The 23,376-nt window shown below is 36.3% G+C and overlaps 1 protein-coding gene across 1 annotated transcript in view; it reads left to right on the top strand.

Annotated features, from left to right (window-relative positions):
* Positions 1–7,553: 7,553 nt before the first annotated feature.
* The window catches only part of POC5 (POC5 centriolar protein), a 30,593-nt gene continuing 14,770 nt past the window's right edge, over positions 7,554–23,376 (top strand). Inside the window, exons 1-7 of the mRNA XM_069492352.1 lie at positions 7,554–7,609; positions 11,059–11,154; positions 15,321–15,462; positions 17,464–17,547; positions 19,657–19,862; positions 21,188–21,364; positions 23,167–23,271. Of these exons, the coding sequence (XP_069348453.1) occupies positions 11,071–11,154; positions 15,321–15,462; positions 17,464–17,547; positions 19,657–19,862; positions 21,188–21,364; positions 23,167–23,271 (798 nt within the window). The 5' untranslated portion in view covers positions 7,554–7,609; positions 11,059–11,070. The remainder of the gene's footprint in view (positions 7,610–11,058; positions 11,155–15,320; positions 15,463–17,463; positions 17,548–19,656; positions 19,863–21,187; positions 21,365–23,166; positions 23,272–23,376) is intronic.

Below are 23,376 nucleotides of genomic sequence, written 5' to 3'. Positions count from 1 at the left end.
CACAGGTGGCACAAGAATAAGGAAGGAACCATCTTTGCCCTAGAAGATCCAGTAATTAAAGGCAAAATGTAATATGAGCTAAGCATAAAACATGCATGGGGAGGAAGAGATCACAAGAAATAATATATAAACAAACAAATAAAAAACAAGAATGCACCTCTTAGGGTGAGTGTCAGACCTTGAAGGAGGTTTGAGATTTTATGGACAGAGATAAGGGAATTGAAGAGGAAGAGGGAAAATATAGACCAATAATAATAGTAATAGTAATAAATTAAAATATCTACTTAGAAAAGAGTCTTATTTTACTTTTACCGTATTATTTTTTATGAGCAAAGTGTATAAGAGAAAACATACAGTTTTCATTTGTGATAAGGATTTTATTAGAAAGATAAAAGATATTTAATTAGTGAAACTAGCATTTAAATTTTGCTTTCCTTGAAAAGCAATTCCTAATGATAGGATTTGATAGCAATTCTCCTATTAAATTTTCTTCAAATCCTTTTTGCCTCAAAAAAAAAAAGACAAAAAAACTCACCTAAATAGATCTCCTATAATTTTATTAAGATAGGATTGTGTATAATTTTAAATAATTTATATTTTATATTCATATTATTAAATAATTCACAATATATTGATATATATTCATAGGACATTAATAGCTGTTCACTTTTAAAGCTTTTTTGAAAAGATGCTTGGATCATCTATGTGATTGTTGATTCTTAGAAATTCAGCAAATCAACTTCATCCCCTCTTTTACTCTTATGGTAAAATTAATGTTTTTATACTGAACATTTTTCTGTTAACATCTTCGATGGCAATTTCAATTATTTGAATTATAGCCTAGACAAGGCTATCGTGGTATTCTGTGCTCTTGAATTTAAATTTTGATTTTATAGAACATGTTCTTGGCATGTTTTTTCTTAGAATTCAGGGTATTTACATAAATTTTATAAATGTTCAATGTCACAGGAAATACACCAACAACTTTTGAATTTTCATTAGAATAGCCTTTGAATACATACTACTGTGGCCTTAATGTTTATGTTCCCCCCAAAATACATATTTTGAAATTCTAACCCCCAAGGTGATGGTATTAGGAGGTGGGGCCTTTGAGAGGTGATTAGGTCATGAGGGTGGAGCCCTCATGAATAGAATTAGTGCCCTTATAGAAGAGACTTGAGGGAGTTTGGACACCCTTTTCACCATATGAAGACACAGCTGGATCTATGAACCAGAAAGTCCTTACCAGACACTGAATCTACCAGTACCTTGGACTTCCCAGGCTGTTTATCCCAGAACTGGGATAAACACATTTCTGTTGTTTATAAGCCACCCAATTTATAATATGTTATTATAACAGCCTGAATGAAATAAGACACATGCCCACTCATCTTGGCAAAATGATTTATATAAGTTGAATAATTACCAATGCTAAACACTTTTTAAATATAAAATTCTATCAACCCATAACTCTAAAAAAAACCTTTACTTTTTATATTAAAATCTATTTTTAAAGGTATATGATAAATAGTATTAAGATTCTTTATTTTTGTATCTTAAGGAATGAAGACGATACTTGAGGAGGAATGCAAAATCTCATTTTTTGTGTAGTGTTTCTCTTCTGGTATGTTTCTAGAATATAAACAATCTTTATTTGACCCGATTTTATGTATTTGCTTTTTTTCTTATTAATAAAAATCCTAAAGGACATTCTATAAAATAATCCTTATACTTTAGAGATAAATATACAATATAGTATTATAATATATAATAACAATTAATGTTGTAGCACAATTTTCCATGTATTTTCAAACCAAATTTTTATTGTGAGTATATTCTTCTGGCCCTATGGTTAATGAAGAATTTTGTAACAAGTAGTAGCAAAATATATGTCACCAGACATTTATTACAGGACCAGCATTTCCTTCCTACTTTGAAGTACATTGTCAAACATTATCATTTTTTAGACATACATCAGTATAGCTTAAAGTAAACTACCATGTTTTTAATATAAGGGAAATTTTGGGTGACATAATTTGAAAGATTTTGATGTTGCCTTATAACCAACTGTGTTTAAACCATAAAATCCTAATATTATGGGCCTTTCCTCCATTATTTTAGCAAAACCATTATGCCATGTCTAGTTACTTAAGAAAGACAATAAAATGAGTAAATTAGCCCTCCAGATTTGAAGATATGTAGCTGTACATTTATTTGGAAGCATTACTTTAGCTGAAACAGCAAAGTCAGTTACTTTAGTAATATAATTCATTTTGCTGCCAGTTTCTATATTGAGTGCTATGGGATGAATTCGGGGCCATCTAAATGGAGTTTTTAATTTTTTATTGCCATGCTTGTTCCTCTAACACAAGTATCTTGAAGATCTTGCTAATGAAGATTAATGTCTCCATCAATATCAGACTTAAGACAGACCCCAAGTAGTAAGCAACATGATGGAGCCTAGGATTTGGGATCCCCAATCTCCTTTTACCTCTCCTCTCACAGATTCTGAAATGGGAGATACAATAAGTCACATATACAGGCTAAATTAATATTTCAACTCACATAGTAACTTGTGTGAGTATGAACTAAAATAAAATTCTAAACCCCCCTATCAACTGAATGGAACCCCTCCTTGGCCAAGGGGACTTCAGACAAATCTTAAAACTGAGTTCTTGGCCATGAAGGGAAAGGAAGTCCTGCTCAGATAATAAATTATTTACAGTACCTAAGGCCATGCAGAACAAAGGTTAAATCACCTGTAAGGCCATGCAGGCCATTAATTTGTTTAACAGATCACTTGAGTTGATATATTGTGGCTTGTCTCTGATTAACAGACTTCCTTTTCTTAACTTAAAACATTTCAAGGCTTTAGACAAAGCTCCATTTCTTTAACCAATTACAATTCAAAGAATCTTTGAACCCACCTATAACCTGGAAGGCCCCCCTCCTTCAAGATATCCCACCTTTTTAGGCCAAACCAACATATACCTTCCATGTATTGATTTATGATTTTGCCCACAATTCTTGTGTCTCTAAAATGTGTAAAACCAAACTGTAACCCAACCGCCCTGGTCAAGGCCTCTTTGACGTGGCTCCCCGGGCCATGGTCACACGTATTTGGCTCAGAATAAACTGCTCTAACTTATTTTACAGAGTTTGCATTGTTGATTTGTTGTTGTTGTTGTTGTTTTGTTAACATGAGATTGGCAGGTGCAGATGTTCATAAGAAGCTGGAAGCATGGCAGCCCCACGATATATTTGAGAGTAGGAATCATGCATCTGTTTCCCACTAATCTTGACATGCCTACTCTTCTCCTGGCACTTCCCCATCAACTCTCTAAATTCAACAAATTTTCGTGTAGCCTCCTCTGAATAAACAAGTGTACCCTCATTCCTATCATATTACCCTTTTTCTTTTTCATCAGCATTCAAAATAAACACATAATAAAATCTTTCTTATTCAGTATTATTTTACCTCTTCATTAAGTCTACTGGCCTTGAAACAGTATTGTTTTCTACTTTTTTATTGCTTATGAACAATGTTTTATCTCCAGTGTGGATTCATAATTGAGCTGATCTTGGAGTTACAACATCTTCATTTTTCTTTAGAGAAATACATTTCAAAGTTACAAACAACAGACTTACAACTGAACTTTGGAACATGTTCATGGATAGGAGGTGGATTTATTGGCATGATCTCTCACACACAAAGGGGAGCAGAAAAAAAATCTATTCAAATGATGCTTTCAAGGTGATGAAACAAGTTCTACCACGGCATTTCATCTGCTTTGGAATATTGAATCTAGCCTCTCTTCCCTTCCTTCCATTAAAAAAAAAGGAGGGTAGAGAGAAAGAAATTGAAGGAGGAGGAGAGGGGAAAAGGGAGAGAGGAAGGAAGAGCCATAACTTTGAATCACATAGGTTCTTACTACTGAGCTGAGTGACCTTGACCTGCAACCTCCCTCAGAAGCCAGCATCTGTACAGTGCTCAAGACATCAGTGGGACTCAGTAATATTGTTCTCTGAAAAACTAATTAATCTTGCCTCTCACAGATAGTCCTAGAGTGTTTCATCAGGAAAAAGAATTGCTAAGGGTAAGGAAGTTTTGATATGGCCAGAAGATACTAACAGAGAGGTTCAAGATGAGTGTTTACAATTAGGTAGAACACAAAGCTGATGATAAGAGCCAAGACATGAACTTCCTTCTGCAATAAAAGTGCCAGGGAGTGCTGTGTAGCAAAATGCAATTATGGAATCCAAGGAATCAAAATAATTCTGAATAAACTCTTAATCCACGGCAAACTGCCTCCCATGTAGACTGCTGCGCAAATGATATCTGCCATTTACCTTGTGTTTTTGCCTCATTGATAGAGTCTTTCTCCCTCTGCTCTGCCTCATTGTGTTCAATGAATCCATCTTTTTGGCTCTTAGTGTGTGAAGAGATTCTAAACAGATTGTGTAGTCTAGCTACAGAAATTCTATTTGGGGACATGCATTGTGAGCCACTTGCCCAAAATTTAACTTACCACAATCTTTGCATAACTTCCTGCTTGAACTCAGATTTCACCAGCAGGTCACTTTTCTGACTTAGAAAAACCAGAGCATTGTTTCCAGAAGGCCAGTGTTCAAAAGTTTACAGGGAATGAAAAGCTCTGGAAGCATTTGCCTCTCTCACCTGTGGAGATTAAATTACTATGTCAGGCACTTGTCATCTGGAGAAACGAAGTCCAGCCTGAGGGACTATAACAAAAGCAAGGAACATCATGGCAGCCTCTACCTAGACGTAGGACCTAGCCAGGCTCTGTCTCTAAAATCTGTACCCATTTGCACTCCCATTCCTTTCCTTCCAGATTTCCCTTTCTCCCTCCCTTTCTCTCTCTCCCTCTCTGCTTTCCTCCCCCCCTCCCTCCCTCATTCTCTCCACTACACCCCCCCCCCCATCAGATTTGCAACTTAAGGAAAGCAAGCTTAGATCTCTCTATATCTAATTTCCTCCTCCATAAAATGAAAGCAATAGACTAGATTATGGCTGCTACTCTGGACAACTGTGTCTCATTTCCATCTTCTCTTCATCTCCCTTGCCACCCCCCTAGTCCAAGTTGTTTTCATTTCTCTACTAAACATCTAAAAACATCTCATCGAGCTTGAGATAAAAATCTCAAACCCTTAACAAGTCCTGCATAGTCGGGTCCCCACCTCCATCTGCAGCCTCACCCTGTGCCACTTTCGCCTCACTCACTAAGTTCCAATCTTACTGGCTTTTGTTCTTATCCAGATACAAGCCCTTTCTTACCTCAAGGCCTTGGCCATGCTGTTCCCTACAGAACATAGTGATAAGAACATGGACTCTGGGGGCTGCTCTTAATGTGTATTCCTGTGCAAGCTTCATAACCTCTCTCTGCTTCATTTTCTGCATCTGTAAAATGAGAATAGAAATAGCACCTGTATCACAGAGATAGTCTGATAACTAAATGAACTAACAAGTACTACCGTACAGTTCCTAGAACACAGGAAGCATTATATGTGTTTATTAAGTTAAATAAGCTCTTCACTGTCTGACTTCTACTCAGGCAGACATTCCCTTATTTCTCCTCACTTCAAACACAATTTTTAATCATTTATTCATTTGTGTGCGGGTTATGTTGTTGTTTGATGTCTGTTTTTCCCATTAGACTCTTAGTTCCATAAGGGTGGTGTATCTGTTTTGCTCACCACTCTATCCCTAGCACCAATAAAATGCTTTGCATATGATGGATGCTAAATATTTGTGGAATGAATAAATAATTTTGAAGGGTTCAAGCTGGCAATCTAATTATTATGGGTTTGTGGGGGCTTTAAATTCTCTCTTTCTCTCTAGGAGTTTTGGAAAAAGAATCAGTTCCAGGCTGGGCACAGTGGCTCCGGCCTGTAATCCCAGCACTTTGGGAGGCCAAGGCAGGAGGATTGCTTGAGGCCAGGAGTTTGAGACCAACCTGGGCAACACAGTCAGATCCCCATCTCTACAAAAAATAAAAAATATTTGCCAGGAGTGGTAGTGAGTGTCTATAGTCCCCACTACAGAGGCAGAAGGATCACTTGAGCCCAGGATTTCAAGGTTACAGTGAGCTATGATTGTGATATCTAGCCTGGTGACAGAGGGAGACTTTATCTCTTAGGGAAAAAAAAAAAATCAGTTCTAAATTTGTAACATTCAGACAGGTTTAGTCGTTTTCTCTCTGTAGTTTCACAGAATAATGGGTATGGTTTAGTCAACGATTTTCTATGAAAATCTCTCCCCACAAAAGGAAGACGTAAAAGAGAAAGAGCCTAGTGGCAAAAGGGCACAGATGCAGTGAATCAGTAACAATTACAGTGTATGGGGTCACCATATGGCAATTCAATTACAAAAGATATTAGAACCACATATGAATTTCTATATATTAATAGAAATTTGCCCTTTATAATAAACATGGAAAAAAGGGGGAGCAAACAGCTTATGCCAAAAACTTCTGGTACTCTTACTTTATTGTTTGTGTAAGTCTGGCTCCATCAAGTTACATAGGTGAGACCCAGGTTATGCCATTTCTATCTACAGAAAAAGAATCCTCATCCTCCAGGCAACAGAAGGGAGCATGAAAACTCGCACAAATCTCATTATCTGTCCTTGAGATTGGAGTATTCCAGGGCTAGACACTTTGCCACCGGCATCCTTATGTACCTTTAGTTGTATCTGTTGCCAATGCAATTTGAAAGACTAATATTTTTCATATGCTTATGTGAAGTGTTTTGGATAAATTAACTCATTTAATCTCCCCACCACCCTGTGTGTTGGTAGTATTATCCAAGGTGACACGGAGTAGGTGGTAGAGCCATATTATAGTTATGACTAGATTGTAAGGTCGATATTTCACCAGAAGAGCCTGCCTTGAAGTATGACACGTTTGACATGATTGGTTAAGACTAGACCAGCAACTTCTTACAGGCGGGTCTGCAGACCCCCGCATCAGAAGCACTGGCAGTGTTTACTAAAAATCCAGATTTCAAGGCCGATGGAAGCAACAAAACCGGGTCAGGAATCCGTTGTTTTAAAAAGCACCTCCAAGTGATTCTGTTGCAGGGGATCTGTGAATGCAGAAAATTCTAGTGCAGACTAAAGCAGGAGGACTCACGCCCAGCCTACTGGCCTTGTTGAAAGCCAACAGCACGCTGCCTTAGCCTACTTCAGCCCGCCTCAGCAACCTCAAACCAAATCCGGTCGCAGCGCCTTCTCAGTCCGCAGCCGCAGAGCGGAGCTGAGCATGCGCCGTACTCAGTCCCCAGCGCTGGGCGGGACTCCCCGAGGCCCTGCCCCCTCGGGAAACCCCGAATCAGAAGACAGGGCTCTCTTAAGAACCCTAATTCCGGCTCCTCCCCGCGGCGGCCCAAAGCCCCGCCCCTGGGTCTCAGACCAATCAAAAGGCAGATTGCTGAAGCTGGGGGCCAATGTACAGGGCCGTCCTTAATTGCTCGCTGCAGTTTGAAACTGTCAGATTGCTGCCGAGGTAGCGGCTGTGCTTGCTGTGGTTTCAGCAGCCACGCGGCGAGAAAACGCGAGTGAAGAGTCGGGGTTTGATCGAGATCGGCGACGGTGGGTAGCGGCGCTCCGGGTGGGCCCTGCGTCCCTGGCTGAAGTGGTGGAGTGGGATTTAAAGTCCTTTGGCCCGGTGTCCGCTCCTGGCGCTCGTCTTGCCCCGACGGGGGCGCTTCAGCTGTTGTGCGGGAAGGTCGATGATGTTTCCCCTCAGAGGCATCTGGGAACGGAGGGCAGGAGTGAGGGGTGCTGAGCGGTAAATGTCCCCATGGGTTCTAGTCGTTTAAAACACAGAGAAAAAATAACCATGTATCAAGCTTTATTGCTTTTAATTAAGATTTTGATTAAGATGGGGCTGGGTAAGAAGGTGATGGAAGAAAACTTCTAGGCGTTTGCTTACTGGCAATTGCCTTCTCCCTCTGCTTCTAGTCCCTGCTTTGAGGAGGGACTGGCGCGCCCCCTCTCCTTGCGTGCAGCTAGGACTGGTGAAGAGTGAGGGGACATCACCCTGCTGCCAATTTACACGTTAACTCGCTCTTCCTCTGACTCTTGAGAGTTACATTTAAAATCCCAGACCCCTCTTTCCTTACCAGCCAGGTAATTACTAAGACGTCATTTTGTATGACGTCATTTTATATGAAGCGCAACAAAAGTTTTGATCTTGTGGTTTCTGATAACGTGGGTTAGAAAATACTGAAAATGTAGTGGACTGATATACATCTGCCATCCATTAAAACAAGCTTCACTTTTCTCCTTTGTTTCTGAACCTAGAAAGAGTAAGGAAATTTCTACTATTGTAGGGTTTCAAATAAATTGTCATACTTTGTTGGCATAAAACAGGCCAGATGGAAAATAGCATATTTTCCAAATGTGCAATCGTTGTTTTGTGTCTGCAATGTCTATAATAAGAAACAATTTTTGAGGTCTCACCAGACTTATCAGCTCATTTATTTTTTATTAATAAATAATCATTACCACCCTACTCCCCACTGCTGTTACCTAGCGGGTCTACAAACAAATCCTGAAGAAAATATATAATGGACCAAGTTACCACAGTGGTGGATTTGAAGTCAGAGAAGCGGTCATTCCTGGCTGCAGATATATGTGCTTATTTTATCCTCCCTAATTGGCTTAACTAAAGACAGTCATGCTGAGATTTAGTTTACTTAGGATGTGTATACACAGTGATACTCATCGAAGAAAGCTGAAATTTCCTTTCTACAATCTAGCTCCAACCTATATTTCCATTCTCATATTGCACTTTTCCTTGTATCTTTTCTACTTCAATTTCTTCATCCCTCATTTATTTTTCAGCCCACTATGATCGAGACCTGTCCCACTTTCTGCTGAAATTGTTCAAGCAAATGTCACAGAAATTTCCTGATTGCCACATTCAGGGGATTCTATCCAATCCTCATCTTTCTTTGGCATCTAACTTTGACTACTCCCTTCTCAAAATTATTGTGATGCTGCTCCCATAATTCTACTTCTTTTTCAGTCTTCTTTGCTGAGTCTTCCTCTCGTTCCCTTTAGATGTTAATGGTTCTGGCTTTAAGCCCTTTCTCACTCACAGTAGTAGTCCTTAACTTTATTAGGGTTATGATTCCCTCTGAACACATTGGAAGGTAAAGATCCTCTTTCTAGAAAAATACACATATGCATTTACGATTAAAATATTGCATACAGTTTGGGTGTGTGAACATCAGGATAAGAACTCTTTCTCACATAACTTTTTGTAGGTAATCTCATTCCCTTTTTTCAGCAGTTCTCATTATGCTAGTGATTCCTGAAACTGGATCTCCAACCTATACCTCCAATGCAGGGCTCCTACACTGCTTAACTCCAGAAAACACTGTTCACAGTGTAGCCGTTGAGAATGGCAGACCTTGGAGTGGTGTACCACACAGCCAACTGTGGCCATGGACTGCATATCTGCAGCTTTACATCAATGCTTTAGAGGCAACCTCATACTTAAAACATCTGATATTGAACTCGTTGTCCTTCCTCCCAACCTGCTCATCTTCCTACATTCCTTGCCTTGGTGAGTGGCACCATCCATCTAGTTACCCAAGCCAGAAATCTGGAACCCATCAACAATTCTTCCTTTTAACCCCTTAACCAATTATTGACCATTATCTCTCATTTCCACTGCCATAACACAACTGTCTTGTAGTCATAACCTCCATACCCTTCCCACTGCTGCCTCCTAGACTCAGGTCCTCATTTATCTCCATGATTACTACCCAAGGGAACATATCTCTCTTGGACTACTGTAGTTGGCTCTCAATTGATCTTTCTTCAATATCCCAGTCCATCATCAAATCTGCCCGAGTGATCTTTCTAAAAAACAAGCCTGATCATGTAACTACCTTTTAAAAACATTTTAATGATTTCTCTAGAATAGAGACCCAGCTTTTTAATATGACAAATCATCATATCATCTTCCATGATCTGGCTGCTCCATACCTTTTCATTTCATCCTTAGCAAGCCTTGCTTTGCACCCTTTGCTTCAGCCTTACCAAACTACTTGCTGTTCCTGGCATGTAAGTCTATGCCTCTGTGTCTTTGCTGTTGCTGCTTTACTGCCTAGAATATTCTCATGCCTTTTATCCATCTTTCACTTCTCAAAACTTGGGTCATCTCCATAAAAACTTTCTCTGCCTCCTTTCCCACTTCTTTACACCCATGGAATCTCACCGTGTGAAAAGTGGCTACTCCTGCCTCCCTAATTTGTACCTCTGTTATTTTAGGGTCTAACAGCAGTTTATTCATAAAGCAATCATTTGTATCATATACATGTCTGGCCCTCTCTACAGACTGTAAAGTCCTTGAGAACAAGGACTTCTTCATTTTACATTCCTTATCAATGTCTTACATGTACCTGTGTTTAGATAGGTTGAGTAGTCACTGTTTTTTAAATAATTTGGTTACATGTCATTAAAAGTACTTTTATTTTTATTATCATTATTATTATTTTGGTTAGGACTTTCCAACAAGTTTTCTATGCATATATTTGAATCTGTTGTTCTGTGTAAACTTTTCTTAAAATAATATTCCCAAAGGTAATTTTCCCAAGAAGGGAATTTGCACAAATTGTTCATTCTGTCGTGGATCAGTATCTTACATAAAAGTGCACAGCACCCAGGTTGTCACACATTGCTCAAGAACAGTCAGTGTTCACAGTCTATTAACCTCAACAGTCCCCACTGGGAATTTTCTAAAGAGCCTTTCATTCTTCTTTTCTCATGAAAAGAGCCTCCATTTCATGAAAGGTAATAACATTTATAAACTCACTAATGTTGAGACTGGGTCTTTAACTGTTTATTCTTGCCCAGTGATTTATGCCTGTAGGTACTCAATATGTTGAATGAGTGATTTAAACGTATCACATGAAGATTATTTGTTGGTTAGGATACTGTTGCACTTATGTGTATCTAGAAAGCATTTTATTTTATTTTATAAATATCAAGGGAAAAAACTAAAGTTAGCTTCTACTGTTTTATAGTATTTGTGCAGAATGACATCAGATGAGGAGAAATACTCACTTCCAGTTGTGCAAAATGAGTCTGATCGAGGCAGCTCTGTCTCTTCAGATCTTCAGGTAGGAAGAAATGTCTAAATTTGCCACGCCTTTTGAATTTTAAACAAGTAATATTTTAAGGGAAAACTAAAAATATGTTTTTTATTTGTTCATTCTACCTACAAAGGAGACTTTCAATTTATCAAACCTTAGGAATTACTTTACTAATTTTGGGAGTTACTTTACCTTGTTTTAACCTTTTACAAAATAGTCATGAACTCTTCAAACACGCTTTGTACCAGCACAGTGAGAGAAGGTGAAAATTTCAAGAAACATTTTTTCTTGAAATTTTTTCATTTTATCTACCTCCCATGAATGCTACTTTCACTTTTAATGCAAATTAATACAATATCAAAGCATTCAAAGTTCTAGAGCTCAAGGTTCCCTTGTGTTCTGCTTGCTGAGGTTTCAGTCTCTGTTGCCACAACATTCAGCAAAATCTGTTGCTCAGGACCTGGACACTGACAGATAAAATGGATTGATTGACTACAGAAGATGTGGTGTTTACATGAAATGTTTTAAATTTCTTTCATTTCATCATAAAAAATATGGATTCAGATTTCTAAAGTAGATTTTTAGTGGGAGAATAATTAAATGTTATAGCTTAAGTTTTATAGTTCTGTCACTTAAGAGAAAAAAAGCTGGACATTGTGTTTATGCCTAGGTAAATTGTTATTGACACTGTATAATATGAGAAAAGCTGTAGGAAAATATTTTATGAAACAAATATGTTCCTTTAATTGAAATCATGGATTTTGAAATTAGGAAGGTATTGGGAAAATATCTGAATATTCACTAGGTTAAAAGTAGTCTGGGATTGTGACACAGATGTTTCACCCTAGCCTTCCCTTTGATGGTACGTCCCATGTAGTGCTGTCTTTTTAGGTGACAGTACTTTCCTGCACCTTTCATCTCTGCCTTATCCAAACTTCAAGAAAGAACCAATGAACTCATTTATATTAACATGTAAACACCTTATAAAGTCTCAGATTGTCATTTTGTCAAGAGACAAAATTTTAAATAAAAAAAAACCTTTATAAAAAAATAAAATAAAATAAACCTCTAGAGTAAAATTTAAGAGAGAGAGGGGAAGAACCTTCTAGACCTGCCAGAAATCATTTTATGTTATTGGTTACCGCTTGTAATATCAGCCCAACTGAGAGTCTGTTAGTAACCTTCAATTTATGACCCTACTGGTTCTTGGACTAAAGTTGAAAACCTGCCCATATTCCCTATAGATACAGTGTTAATTTTAGCTTCCACTAATGGAAACATTTCAAAATATAAATACAAAAAATAATCTTAAAAATAAAATAACATAAAAAATATATATATTTTTACATATGTAGTAAATATATAAATCTAAAGCCCCTTATAAATGAATATTCCCCTTACGGGATTTTTCGTTACTGTCTGAGTTACGTGAATGCTCCATAAACCAGAAGATGGTAAATGCTGAGGGATGGGCAGCATCCATGGTTCTTGTGCACTGGTAACTTCCCCTAAGTGCAGCTCGACACTGTCAGCCAAGATGTCCTGACTGTGATGGTTGAGAGATGGGTGGAGCTATATTTCATGGTCATATCAATCCAGCTACTGGGGGGAGAGAAGGCAAAATTACAAGTTTGAGTTGTTACTCATGGATTCTTGTTTACCATAAAAAAAGCTTGTCTTTGACAATTAAGAAAGGCAATATTATTTACTTGATCCTTAATTTTAAAATAACCCATTTGCCTGTATCTACATATATGAAACTGTAAAATAGTCATTTAAATAACTGATTTTTAAAATCTTTCCCTAAAATAAATTGGAATATATGAGCACTGAATTCTATTGATATATGCCGATTTATGTCCCCTTTAAGTCACAGTCATTGTGGGAACTTTGAAATATGTTTGGATTTTTTTCTTTTTTTCCACTTTTCTGATCCAGAACAGAGGTCAGACTAGGGAAGTCACAAGTTAAGGCCACTAACTTCTACTTCCCCTCCCTTCCTACAGGCTGGAGGTGGTAATAAGCTAACTCTGATTGAGTAGAGCTAATTTGGGTAAATCTAGTTACAATTGCCACCAGAGGAAGGAGACTCTAAAAACTTCATGGACCTCAAAATATAAGATAGCCATCACATTAGTCTGCTTGGGCTGCCATAACAAAATACCATAGATTTGGGGGCTTAAAGAACAGACATTTATTTTCTCACAGTTTAGGAGGCTAGAAGTCCCAGGTCAAAGTCCAACAGGGTGAGTTCCTGGTAAGGGCTCTCTTCCTGGCTTACAGACAGCTGTCTTCTTGCTATGTCCTCATGGCCTCTCCTCAGTGCATTATGTGCACATGGGAGGAGAGAGTGCACAAGCCTCCTGGTGTCTCTTCTTATGAGGACATTAATCCTATTGGATCAGGGCCCTAGCTGATGACCTTATTTAACCTTAATTACTTCATTAGAAACCCCATTTCCAAATATAACGACATTGGGTTGTTCGGACTTCAACATATGAATTTGGGAGGGACACAAACATTCAGTCCATAACAGCCACACTTTTATATATTCTTAGCCAAAATCAAAAATTTACTTTGGCTGTTCGAAAAGTATAATAGGGCATTGTCTGGGCTGCTTTAACAGAAACCAAGTAAGAGTGGCTTAAGTGAGTGCCTTGAAGTTTGATTCTCTCTTGCTGCTTGCTCTGCCATGTGCTAGGGTATTGACCATGTCATTGTCAGGTGCTAGTGCACCAACACGTCTAGCCTATGGGAAGAGGGGAATAGGAAACAAGTAGCTTCCTTTTTAAGGACTTCACCTGGAGTTATACACATCATTTCTGTTCACGTCCCACAGATCAGGTCTCTTGGCCACACCTAGACACAAGGGATGCTGGGAAATATAGCTAGGTGACCATTTGCCCGAGTCAAACCCTGGAACTTTATTAACTTAAATAAAGAGAAAATGGATGCTGCTGGACCATTTGCAGTCTCTATGCCCTTGAAATTTTATATATTTTATTGGTTTATTAGAACCAAATCAGACATCCAGGTTTATAGGAACCAATGAATATCTTGTGTATGGCCCCAATTTATCAAACTATTTGGGAATTTCCTTTTATTGTAATAACTAGAAAACTGATAATGGCTCAGGAAGTATACTTTAAAACTTTAAGGGTATTTAAATCCATTTGAAGAATTATAGTTTTGTCAGTGTAAAAATTAAATGTCATATTGTGATAGTCTAAATAATTTTTTTCTAATAAGAGCCTTCTACCTCAGCGATATCCATCATGTGAAATAGTGACTTTTATTTGCTATCATGAAATGTAAGTTTAAAACTCAGATGTTTATTGTTACCAAGGGGACATCACTAAGGAACAGTTTATTATAGCAGTAGGAAGGAGATTCTGGTAATTGAATTGTTTAAAGATTTTCTCTTTGGACTATCTGTGTTTCTCTTCTGTTGTTAGCTTTAACATACATAAAAATCTGTATTTGCTATACCTAATATTTACTACATGTAAGTATCTATGTTAAATATGTAAATCAAGGTTGAAACTCAAGTCACTCTTTTACATTTAGTGCCCTAAAGATTAGCAGTTTTCAAATAGCATAAACTCTCTTTTCAAGCAATTTTACTTAAAATTCCAATATAGAAAGCAGATTGAAACAAAACTACAATTGTATAGATTTATTTTGAAAATTCAAATATGTGACATTTACTTCTCACAAAGTCAGTTAGCAAAAACAGCTAAACTGCCTTGATAAATGTACATTCAAAATTGGGGGAGTTGGGGGGGGTGATTGAAGGCCAGTGTGGCTTTTATAAGCTTAAGTATCAAATTTGCTTCTATATTTTATTTTGGTTACATAATATAAAGAAAATTCTGAAAATGGTAGCTTTTTAATAGTCTTATCTTCAATTAAACTGATCTGAACCATAAAAAATAAGACAGAAAATTTTTGATTCCATGTTGAATCATCCACAGAATATATCACTTCTTCACACTTTTAATCATAAATATAAAAATCACCCAAGAAGCACTCAAAGGGCTCAAGCATGGAATAAATGCTAAAACATTTTGTACTGTGATAAGCATGTGACTCTATTATGGTAATTAAATTTCTTAAAAACAAACAAATCCAGTAGTTGAATATATTATAAAATTGTAACTTATAATAAATTATTGGTTATTGGCTTCTCATAGGAAGAGTATGAAGAACTACTTCGTTATGCTATAGTGACTCCAAATATTGAATCCAGTGCTTCACAGTCATCTCACCCTAGGGGAGAAGTGGTGCCAGATGTTAGAATTCCTACTGCAATTGATGATATTCTTCATAGTCAAGGTTAGGTATATTTTTGAAGTATCTCTTAATTTAAGATATTATTGAGTTTATTAATAACTCACTTATGATTATGAAATTGCCTTTCCAGATCAATGATTCTTCTTAACCATTGGTGTTTCTGAGTATCATCTGAGGGAACTTTTTACACTTTAATGTTATTCCTGGCTCTTACCTAAGCAGCTGGATTTTTATTTGGACTTCATTTGACTCTTACTTTGATGAAAAGTAATAAAGCAACACCATAGCAATCTCATGTCTTAGTGGAGTATGTTGCATCTCAGTACTTGTTCCAACAGTGTTATGCCAAGATTATCTTGAAAACTAAATCCCTAAGCCCCAAATTAAAGATGGTCCATAGGTGGCCTTCAGCATCCCTTAGGTTACTCTATGAACCACATACTAGTACTTCGTCAGCAGTATTTTATATATGGACATAGAGTACTGTTTAGATTATCATCACAATGGTGAACCCATTGTTCATAATTGAGAACAATTGAGAGCTAATACAAGCCAGGATGTGTGCTGGTAGATGAGTGAAAGGTAGAGAATGGAAGATAAAGCTCCTTTACCTCCATTTCTTATTTAGTAAAGTACGAAATCCCAAACAGCTCACTCTAAATGTTCTTTGAAATGGCACAGAAAGCCTTCCTAAAACAGCCCAGATAATGAACAGTTATCACACTATAGGCGTAGCTCCAAGGATCCCTGTCCTTGAAGGCACATGACACAGCCTACTCAGAGTCAAAAGGCTCCTGGGTTTCTGGTAGGTAACAACCCTAGTGTCTGTTGTTTCTCATCCTCTGTAGACATGGATTTTTCATTGTGCCTTAGTCTTTGGCCTACCGCATTGGAACAACAAATAAAACCGTAGGGCTAGAGCCTTAAAAATATATTATTTATTCTAACACTGAAACATTCTAACACAGAAAATTTTCTATCCACATTTTACTGATTTTCAAGAGATATGAACCTTGGAATTACTCATTTTACATCAGTGAACTTGATCATGTTTTGATTACACTGTGTACCTCAACATGCCATTACTACTGAGAACTCAAAGTGCAGCATACTCTCTTATAAATTTAAATAGGCAATTCAGCATTGTAGCCCTATCTACCTCTACCCTTAAGGGGATTATGAAAAACTTGTTTCCTTTCCCACTGCCAAAAGTACTACTGTACTATTATTCCCAGTGATACAACACAGGGGTCTTTCTCTTGCTCCAACCTTCAGCATTTCAAGGTAATCACCTGAGGTTTAGGATCATTACTCTTTTTTCCCATGTAAGATAGTATTTATTTATGCTCTGCCTTTTCCAAAAAGAATATGAGATTAAAACATATAACATATAGTGAGTTTAGATATCTTTTAGGCATCCTGATTCATAAGTAGCCTTTGATAGATTAGATTATGTAAATTTATCATCACATTCTTTTTATTCTTGGTATTGCAGTCGCTTAGTATAAAGCAGCATGTATCAAAGCTGGCAAAATATATATAAGCTTCTAACACAGCCATTCCTCCAGATTTTTCCCAGTTTCCTTTTTGCCATCTCTTGACTAAATGTTCCTGAAGTGAAAGTAAAGGTCCTTGTTTGGGAGAACCAGTGCCACTTTAGTTTGCCCCAAGTGAAAAGCAGCAGGCCCCTGGAAATATCCAGTGTCATAAGATAGCAAATCCTTTTCTACATTCTAATGTGATTCACCCACTTAGTGTAGTCTTATTGTGAATTGAATACTGTGGTAGACTGAATTATCTTTCACCCATATTTGGTGTGTCAGATGGAGCTTATCAATGATATAATAAGTCTCATTCTAGTCTTAGGTTTTTTTCTTTCTTCTTGTTCTTTGTCTTAGTGTTCCTGTGTACCCAGCATATTGTATATTTTTGTTCTAAAATCTTACTTATGTACTGCTACCTTCTTAAATTAGGTATGTATCATTAAGCATTTTATTTAAGAGTGGTTCAGTTAAATTTTTTAAAAAGTTTTCTTTTCAGCAGGAGATAACCCTTTATTAAGAGAAACTGCAATGGAAGTTGGAAAAGGATGTGATTTCAATATTTCAAGTCATCCAAAGACAGATGGTATGATTTTTCCTTAGCTTATTTTTATTAATATACAACATTTTGTGGTTTGATGAATATTCTCTATGTAGTAAAAGGAATAATTTTGGCATATTACTGGCAGGATTTCAAAATGCTATTGTTGCCAATATAAGTGATAATATTTAAAATAATTTTTTAAGATTCCAAAATGTACAATTAAGACAAGTTAATGCATTATAGTGTGTGGCATCCTTTTTTTAAATTGCTAAGTTAGAGGGCAAGTATTTTAAAAGATGTAATGGGATATTAGATAATTTGGCCAATTTTAAATGTTTTTATAAACCACTGCCCTTTTTCCCAACTTTCAGGCATTTGTGTACCAATGTAATGATTTTCATCCTATCTTTATACCACCTATTCTATCATTTAGTGTTTTTTGTTAAATATGTCCACTTTTTAGCTTAAGTTCATTTTAAAAGGAAACTTTTTATCAGTCATTACTGAATATAACATAAAACTAATATGCACTTGTTACATATAGAAAGTAATGGTAAAAATAAATACAACAAAAACAAAGCTACTAAATTTTGTCAAAATACTGCCAGTAATGTTGCATTTAGCTTGATGCCTGTGTTGTCTTTGTTGGAATAAGAGATTAGCAAGTGCTAAAGAAGTTTTAAAAGCATACCAGTGGCTATAATCCTAACACTCTGGGAGGCTGAGGCAGGAAGGTTGAGCTCAGGACTTCGAGACCAGCCTGAGCAAGAGCAAGACCCCATCTCTACTAAAAAAATAGAAGAATCAGCTGGGCATCATGGTGCATGCCTGTAGTCCCAGCTACTCAGGAGGCTGAGGCAGGAGAATCACTTGAGCCCAGAAATTTGAGGTTGCTGTGAGTTAGGCTGATGCCACTGCACTCTAGCCTGGGTGACAGAGCAAGATTCTGTCTCTCCCCTGCCCCCCCCCCCAAAAAACATACTGGAATCAGATTGAGACTTTTTCCTTGACATGATTAGAATAATTAAAATCCCATAAAAGAGAATGTTCATGTATTTTGTCATTCTACCTTGTTCTTTGGGTTTCTTGACCTTTCTCAAAACACATAAGTAATGTTTCATAGTGTGACTAGCCCAAACCTTGTTATATTTTTTATGCTAAGCATACATATTAAGGAATGATTTTTCATTTTGCAAAGAATTCTTGAAAGATTTACTTTTAGGCAACACGTTCTATGGTAAATTTGTCTGTTTGATTCATTTAGTAAGGGAGGAAAGCTCTTTCATCTTCATTATTAGAATGCTCATAACAAATTTGAGATTTGTGAGAAACGATGATGGATAGTCTACAATTCCAGCATAAATTTGTGATAAAATATTAACTTTTCTATTTTGTGCTTTTTAGAGGTAGATACAAGTTCTCTTTGGGGCTCTGGCTCTCCCCCATGTCCCTGTGTATGGACAGGGTTTGAGTTACGTATATATAGACATACATATATATATACACATATATAGATGTGTATATTTCTCACCTCTGTGATAAAAGACTAACAGGATACCTTACAACAGAGTTTCTCAAAAGCTAAATTACTAGTCTCTTTCTACTTATTGTTGAATTTTAGTAATATTAAGACTCATCCCAGTGTTAAACATATAAAGTAACAATGACCTGTATACAACCACTATGACCTTGGTAAATTACCCCTTTCTGAACCTCAGTTTTCTTCATCAGTAAAATGGAGATAATAATACCTATTTTTTAGGCTAGCATATGCTATGAGAGCTAATCTTTATAATGTTTTTATTACAGAAACATAGAAAGCACTTAATTAGTGGTAATATGGTATGGTTGATAATAGTTTCAGCTCAGGCTGGACCTGGATAAATATATGAAGCATCCTTATGTGGGATAGAGGTCATTAGTTTGGGAGATGGAGGTAGTGTAGGAGGTATCTCATGCTAGTCAGCCCTAAATCAGTAGCAGTAGTGAAATTAAAAATAACCAAATTAAAGTACACCTGAAAGGTAATTTCTCTGCATTTTTCTTGGTCTCCATAGGTAGCAGACATCTTTTAGCCTTCTAATATGATTCGTTACCAATTTGAGCAATTTTCAATTCAGCTTGACTGCTACAACATTTCTTTTATTCTAGGGTCATCACCAGTGTTATCACCAAGGAAGCCTTCTCACCCAGTCATGGATTTTTTCAGTTCACATCTTTTAGATGACTCTTCCTCACCAGCAACTAATTCTAGTCTTACAGATGGCCATGAAATAATTGTGAGCGATTTTCTTGTTTCTGATGAAAACCTTCAGAAGATGGAAAATGTACTTGATCTTTGGAGCTCAGGTCTTAAGGTATTGCAGTTGTTTAATATGCAGTGTAACAGTTTTGCTCTTGATTATACTGTTGATTCTTTTCTTTGAATTAAAAAGTTTTTAAAAAAATCTTTTGTTTCCTGAGAAGATCAGTTGGTGTCCTAAATCTGTGCTTCTCAGTCTTTAATGTACTTGCGAATCACCTGGGATCCTGCTAAACTGCAACTTCATACTCAGTAGGTTTTGGGCAGGGCCCAAACCTGCATTTCTGTCAAGCTCCCCACTGATGCTACTGGTTTAGAAACCATGCTTTGAATTGCCAGGTTTTAAATAGTTGCTGGAACAGTCATACATGTTCCACTGAATTTCTCAGATGTTTTGAAAGGCTCAGCATATGTTGACTGAGACATATTGAGCCTTTACCATATCTTAGTTATGACAAATGAAAATGTCTCCTTTTGTCTGAAACAAAAGATCTGATTTTAGCAATGTATATTCATTTTATAGCCACTCTTATAGCAACCACAATGTATAACTGATAAATCTATGAAAATTTATTTTTACTTTCATGATATTAGTGGCCTCTAAGTAAAACAAAATATTGCAGAAGTGGGAAACTTTTTACTATTTAAAAAAAAAAAAAAAAAGGAGAAAATGACAGTTTTTCTGAAATATATAATTTGAAAAAACTAAATCAAGTATTCACATACATGGAGAAATTATGGTCATGTGAGTTCTCTTTATGGCATTTATATTTTTCTATTATTTGGAACCTTAAATTCTAGAAATGATCTTTTAGTATAGTTTTTACCACTTTCCCTCCTTGGACCAGGTTTCATACTTCTAGTAATAGTGTAAGTCCATTGGAATAGTGTACCTCAAACCACTTAAACTGTTCTGTGTTCAGTTAACCATGTTTTATATCCAGGTTTTTTTGATAACACATGCTTATTTGATATTTTTACTTAGGTCACTCAGCAGGTTGAAAAGACTTAGCAATTTGATGTAAGGTGAATGCTGCGATAAATGGTTTGGGGAAGAAAGGATCAACTCCCTGCTGTCTATAACTGCCTGGTCATATAGCTCAGCCTAGGCTATAATCCTGTGTTTCCTTTTTCCTCGATCCATATTCATATGGACATTAAGTCCTTGAATAAACAAAGGGACTTAGTGAATGGGGCCTGAAGTTTTTTTTAAAATAACAGCAAGATTTCATAGAAAATTACTTAAAATATGAAAAAATTAATAGCTCTTGTGTTGATTGCTTATTCTGATTATTTTTTAATGTTTCCTAATTTCATTGTAGTTTTAAGAAGTGATGTTACGGAACAAAATACTTAATTGTCAGTATACTTATTTTTCAGACAAATGTCATATCTGAACTAAGTAAATGGAAACTTAATTTTATTGACTGGCACCGAATGGAAATGAAAAAAGAGAAAGAAAAACATGCAGCACATTCAAAACAACTGTGCAACCAGATTAACGAATTGAAGGAGCTGCAAAAAGCCTTTGAAATCTCCATTGGGAGAAAAGATGAGGTCTTCTTTTATATATCTTTTTTTAACTGAGATTCAGTAAATGTCTTGCTAGGCAATAAATTCCAAGAACTAATGATTATTGAGTGTATGCTTTGTATACATAAATCAAAACATCACTTTATACCCCATAAATGTATACAGCTATGATTTGTCTATTTGAAATAATATTTTTTAAAGAGTATATGATAATTGTAAGTATACTAGTTTTTTATTTCTAATCTTTTCTTCCTAACTGCCCTTAAGAGAACATCAAAGAACCAGCATTATCCACATTTTAAACCATCCTTTTAGGCATCATTTTAAGCATCTCAAATTTTTTTTTTTTCTTTTGAGCCAAGTTCTCTCTGTGTTGCCCAGGCTGGAGAGCAGTGGCTATTCACAGATGTGATAGCACACTGCAGCCTCGAACTAATGGGCTCAAGCAATCCTCCCACCTCAGCTTCCCCAGTAACTGGGACTACAGGCACACACTACCACACCTGGCTTTAAGTATCTCAAATTCTGTCTATGTCTTTATTCATTGATGAAGTCTTTCTTCATTTTATTGATAAAAACAGAGAACACCTCTTATTTCATTTTCTGTTAGCTTCTTAAAAACTTGAGGGTAAGGTTGAGGTCTGTGCTAATTTTTTGCCTCCTGATAGCTCCTGGAACAAAGCAGATGGGCAACAAATCTGTTTCCCCTGCACCCAGCCCCTACATCCATTTATGGATAGGAGGGTGGTGACTTTCAGAGGAGAAGGACTTGGGGTAGGCAGCTGCTTTTCTGCAGAAGCACCATTCAAGTGTTTTAATGAACTAAAAGTTTTTGGGGTTTTTAAATATATGGATATCTTTTGGTTTTGTAGGATATAATATAAAATTGAACATTTTATGTAGTTTGCTTTTTTGAAACAATGGATACTAATGTCAGTCAATCTGTTATACTCAACATTCAGTTCTAAGGTTTTTAAAATATATCAAATTTAACTTTTTTATTTTGAAGTATCAACACAAAAAGAGTATAGGTATTGTATGTTCTGTTTATGAAAATGAATAAAGTGAATAGCCATGCACCACCATCCAGCTTAATAAATAGAATAGTACCAATGTTGTAGAATGTGTACCCTTTTACTCTTTTGAAATTATTTAAGGAAGAACAGAAATAAATGTCTCTTTAAATGTGCCTGATTTACAAAATCTCTCTTTACTGTGGCCATTTTTAGAAGTATATTTCAGTTATTCAGTTCTTTATGAGAGAGAATATTATCTTAGCATTTAAAAGCCTTTCAAATTTTTTTAAGAGCAAGAATAATAATATCACTGAGAGAGTGCATCAGAATATGACCATTATTTGCTTTTATAAGTTTGTTTAATACAGAAAATCATTAAACAATATTGAGGAACTTCTATATCCAAGGTAGGGACTAGAAAGATATTTAAAACCTGGACCCTTGCCCTCAAGTCTAGCAAATAAAGACTGTATATGTAGCAAAACTTTCAAACATATAATTGTTTTTCCTGAATTAAATGTCAATGACTATATTAATTTTCATATACCATAAACTTTTTACTAGTGATTACCAAGATACAAACATAATGGAGATTGCTTTCTTCTTTTGTTCCCCTTCATTAGTTGATACTTAGTGTATTCATATGGGGAAGTTTATTGGTCTTTTGAAAGATAATAATGAGGTTAACTGGATCAATATAGCAGTGATCTATATTGTTATTCTATTTAGCATTTTTTTGATATAAGAAAATCACTCTACCAATTGCTATTATTGTAATATCACAATAATTGGGTTAATTGCTGTTCACAGGTGATTTCTAGCTTGTCTCATGCCATAGGCAAGCAGAAGGAAAAGACAGAGTTGATGAGAACATTCTTCCACTGGCGAATTGGCCATGTCAAATCCAGACAGGACGTAAGTGAAAAAAAGAGAAAACTCGGGGGCATGGAAAAAAAATTTTTAAAAATAATAAAAATTTAAAAATTAAAAAAAAGACCACTGATGGATATTAAACTTCTG

The sequence above is a fragment of the Eulemur rufifrons genome, chromosome 17 (genome assembly GCF_041146395.1).
Source record: "Eulemur rufifrons isolate Redbay chromosome 17, OSU_ERuf_1, whole genome shotgun sequence".
Taxonomy (NCBI): domain Eukaryota; kingdom Metazoa; phylum Chordata; class Mammalia; order Primates; family Lemuridae; genus Eulemur; species Eulemur rufifrons.
Note: the sequence above shows the minus strand (reverse complement) of the source record. Positions and strands in the feature narration are given on the sequence as shown.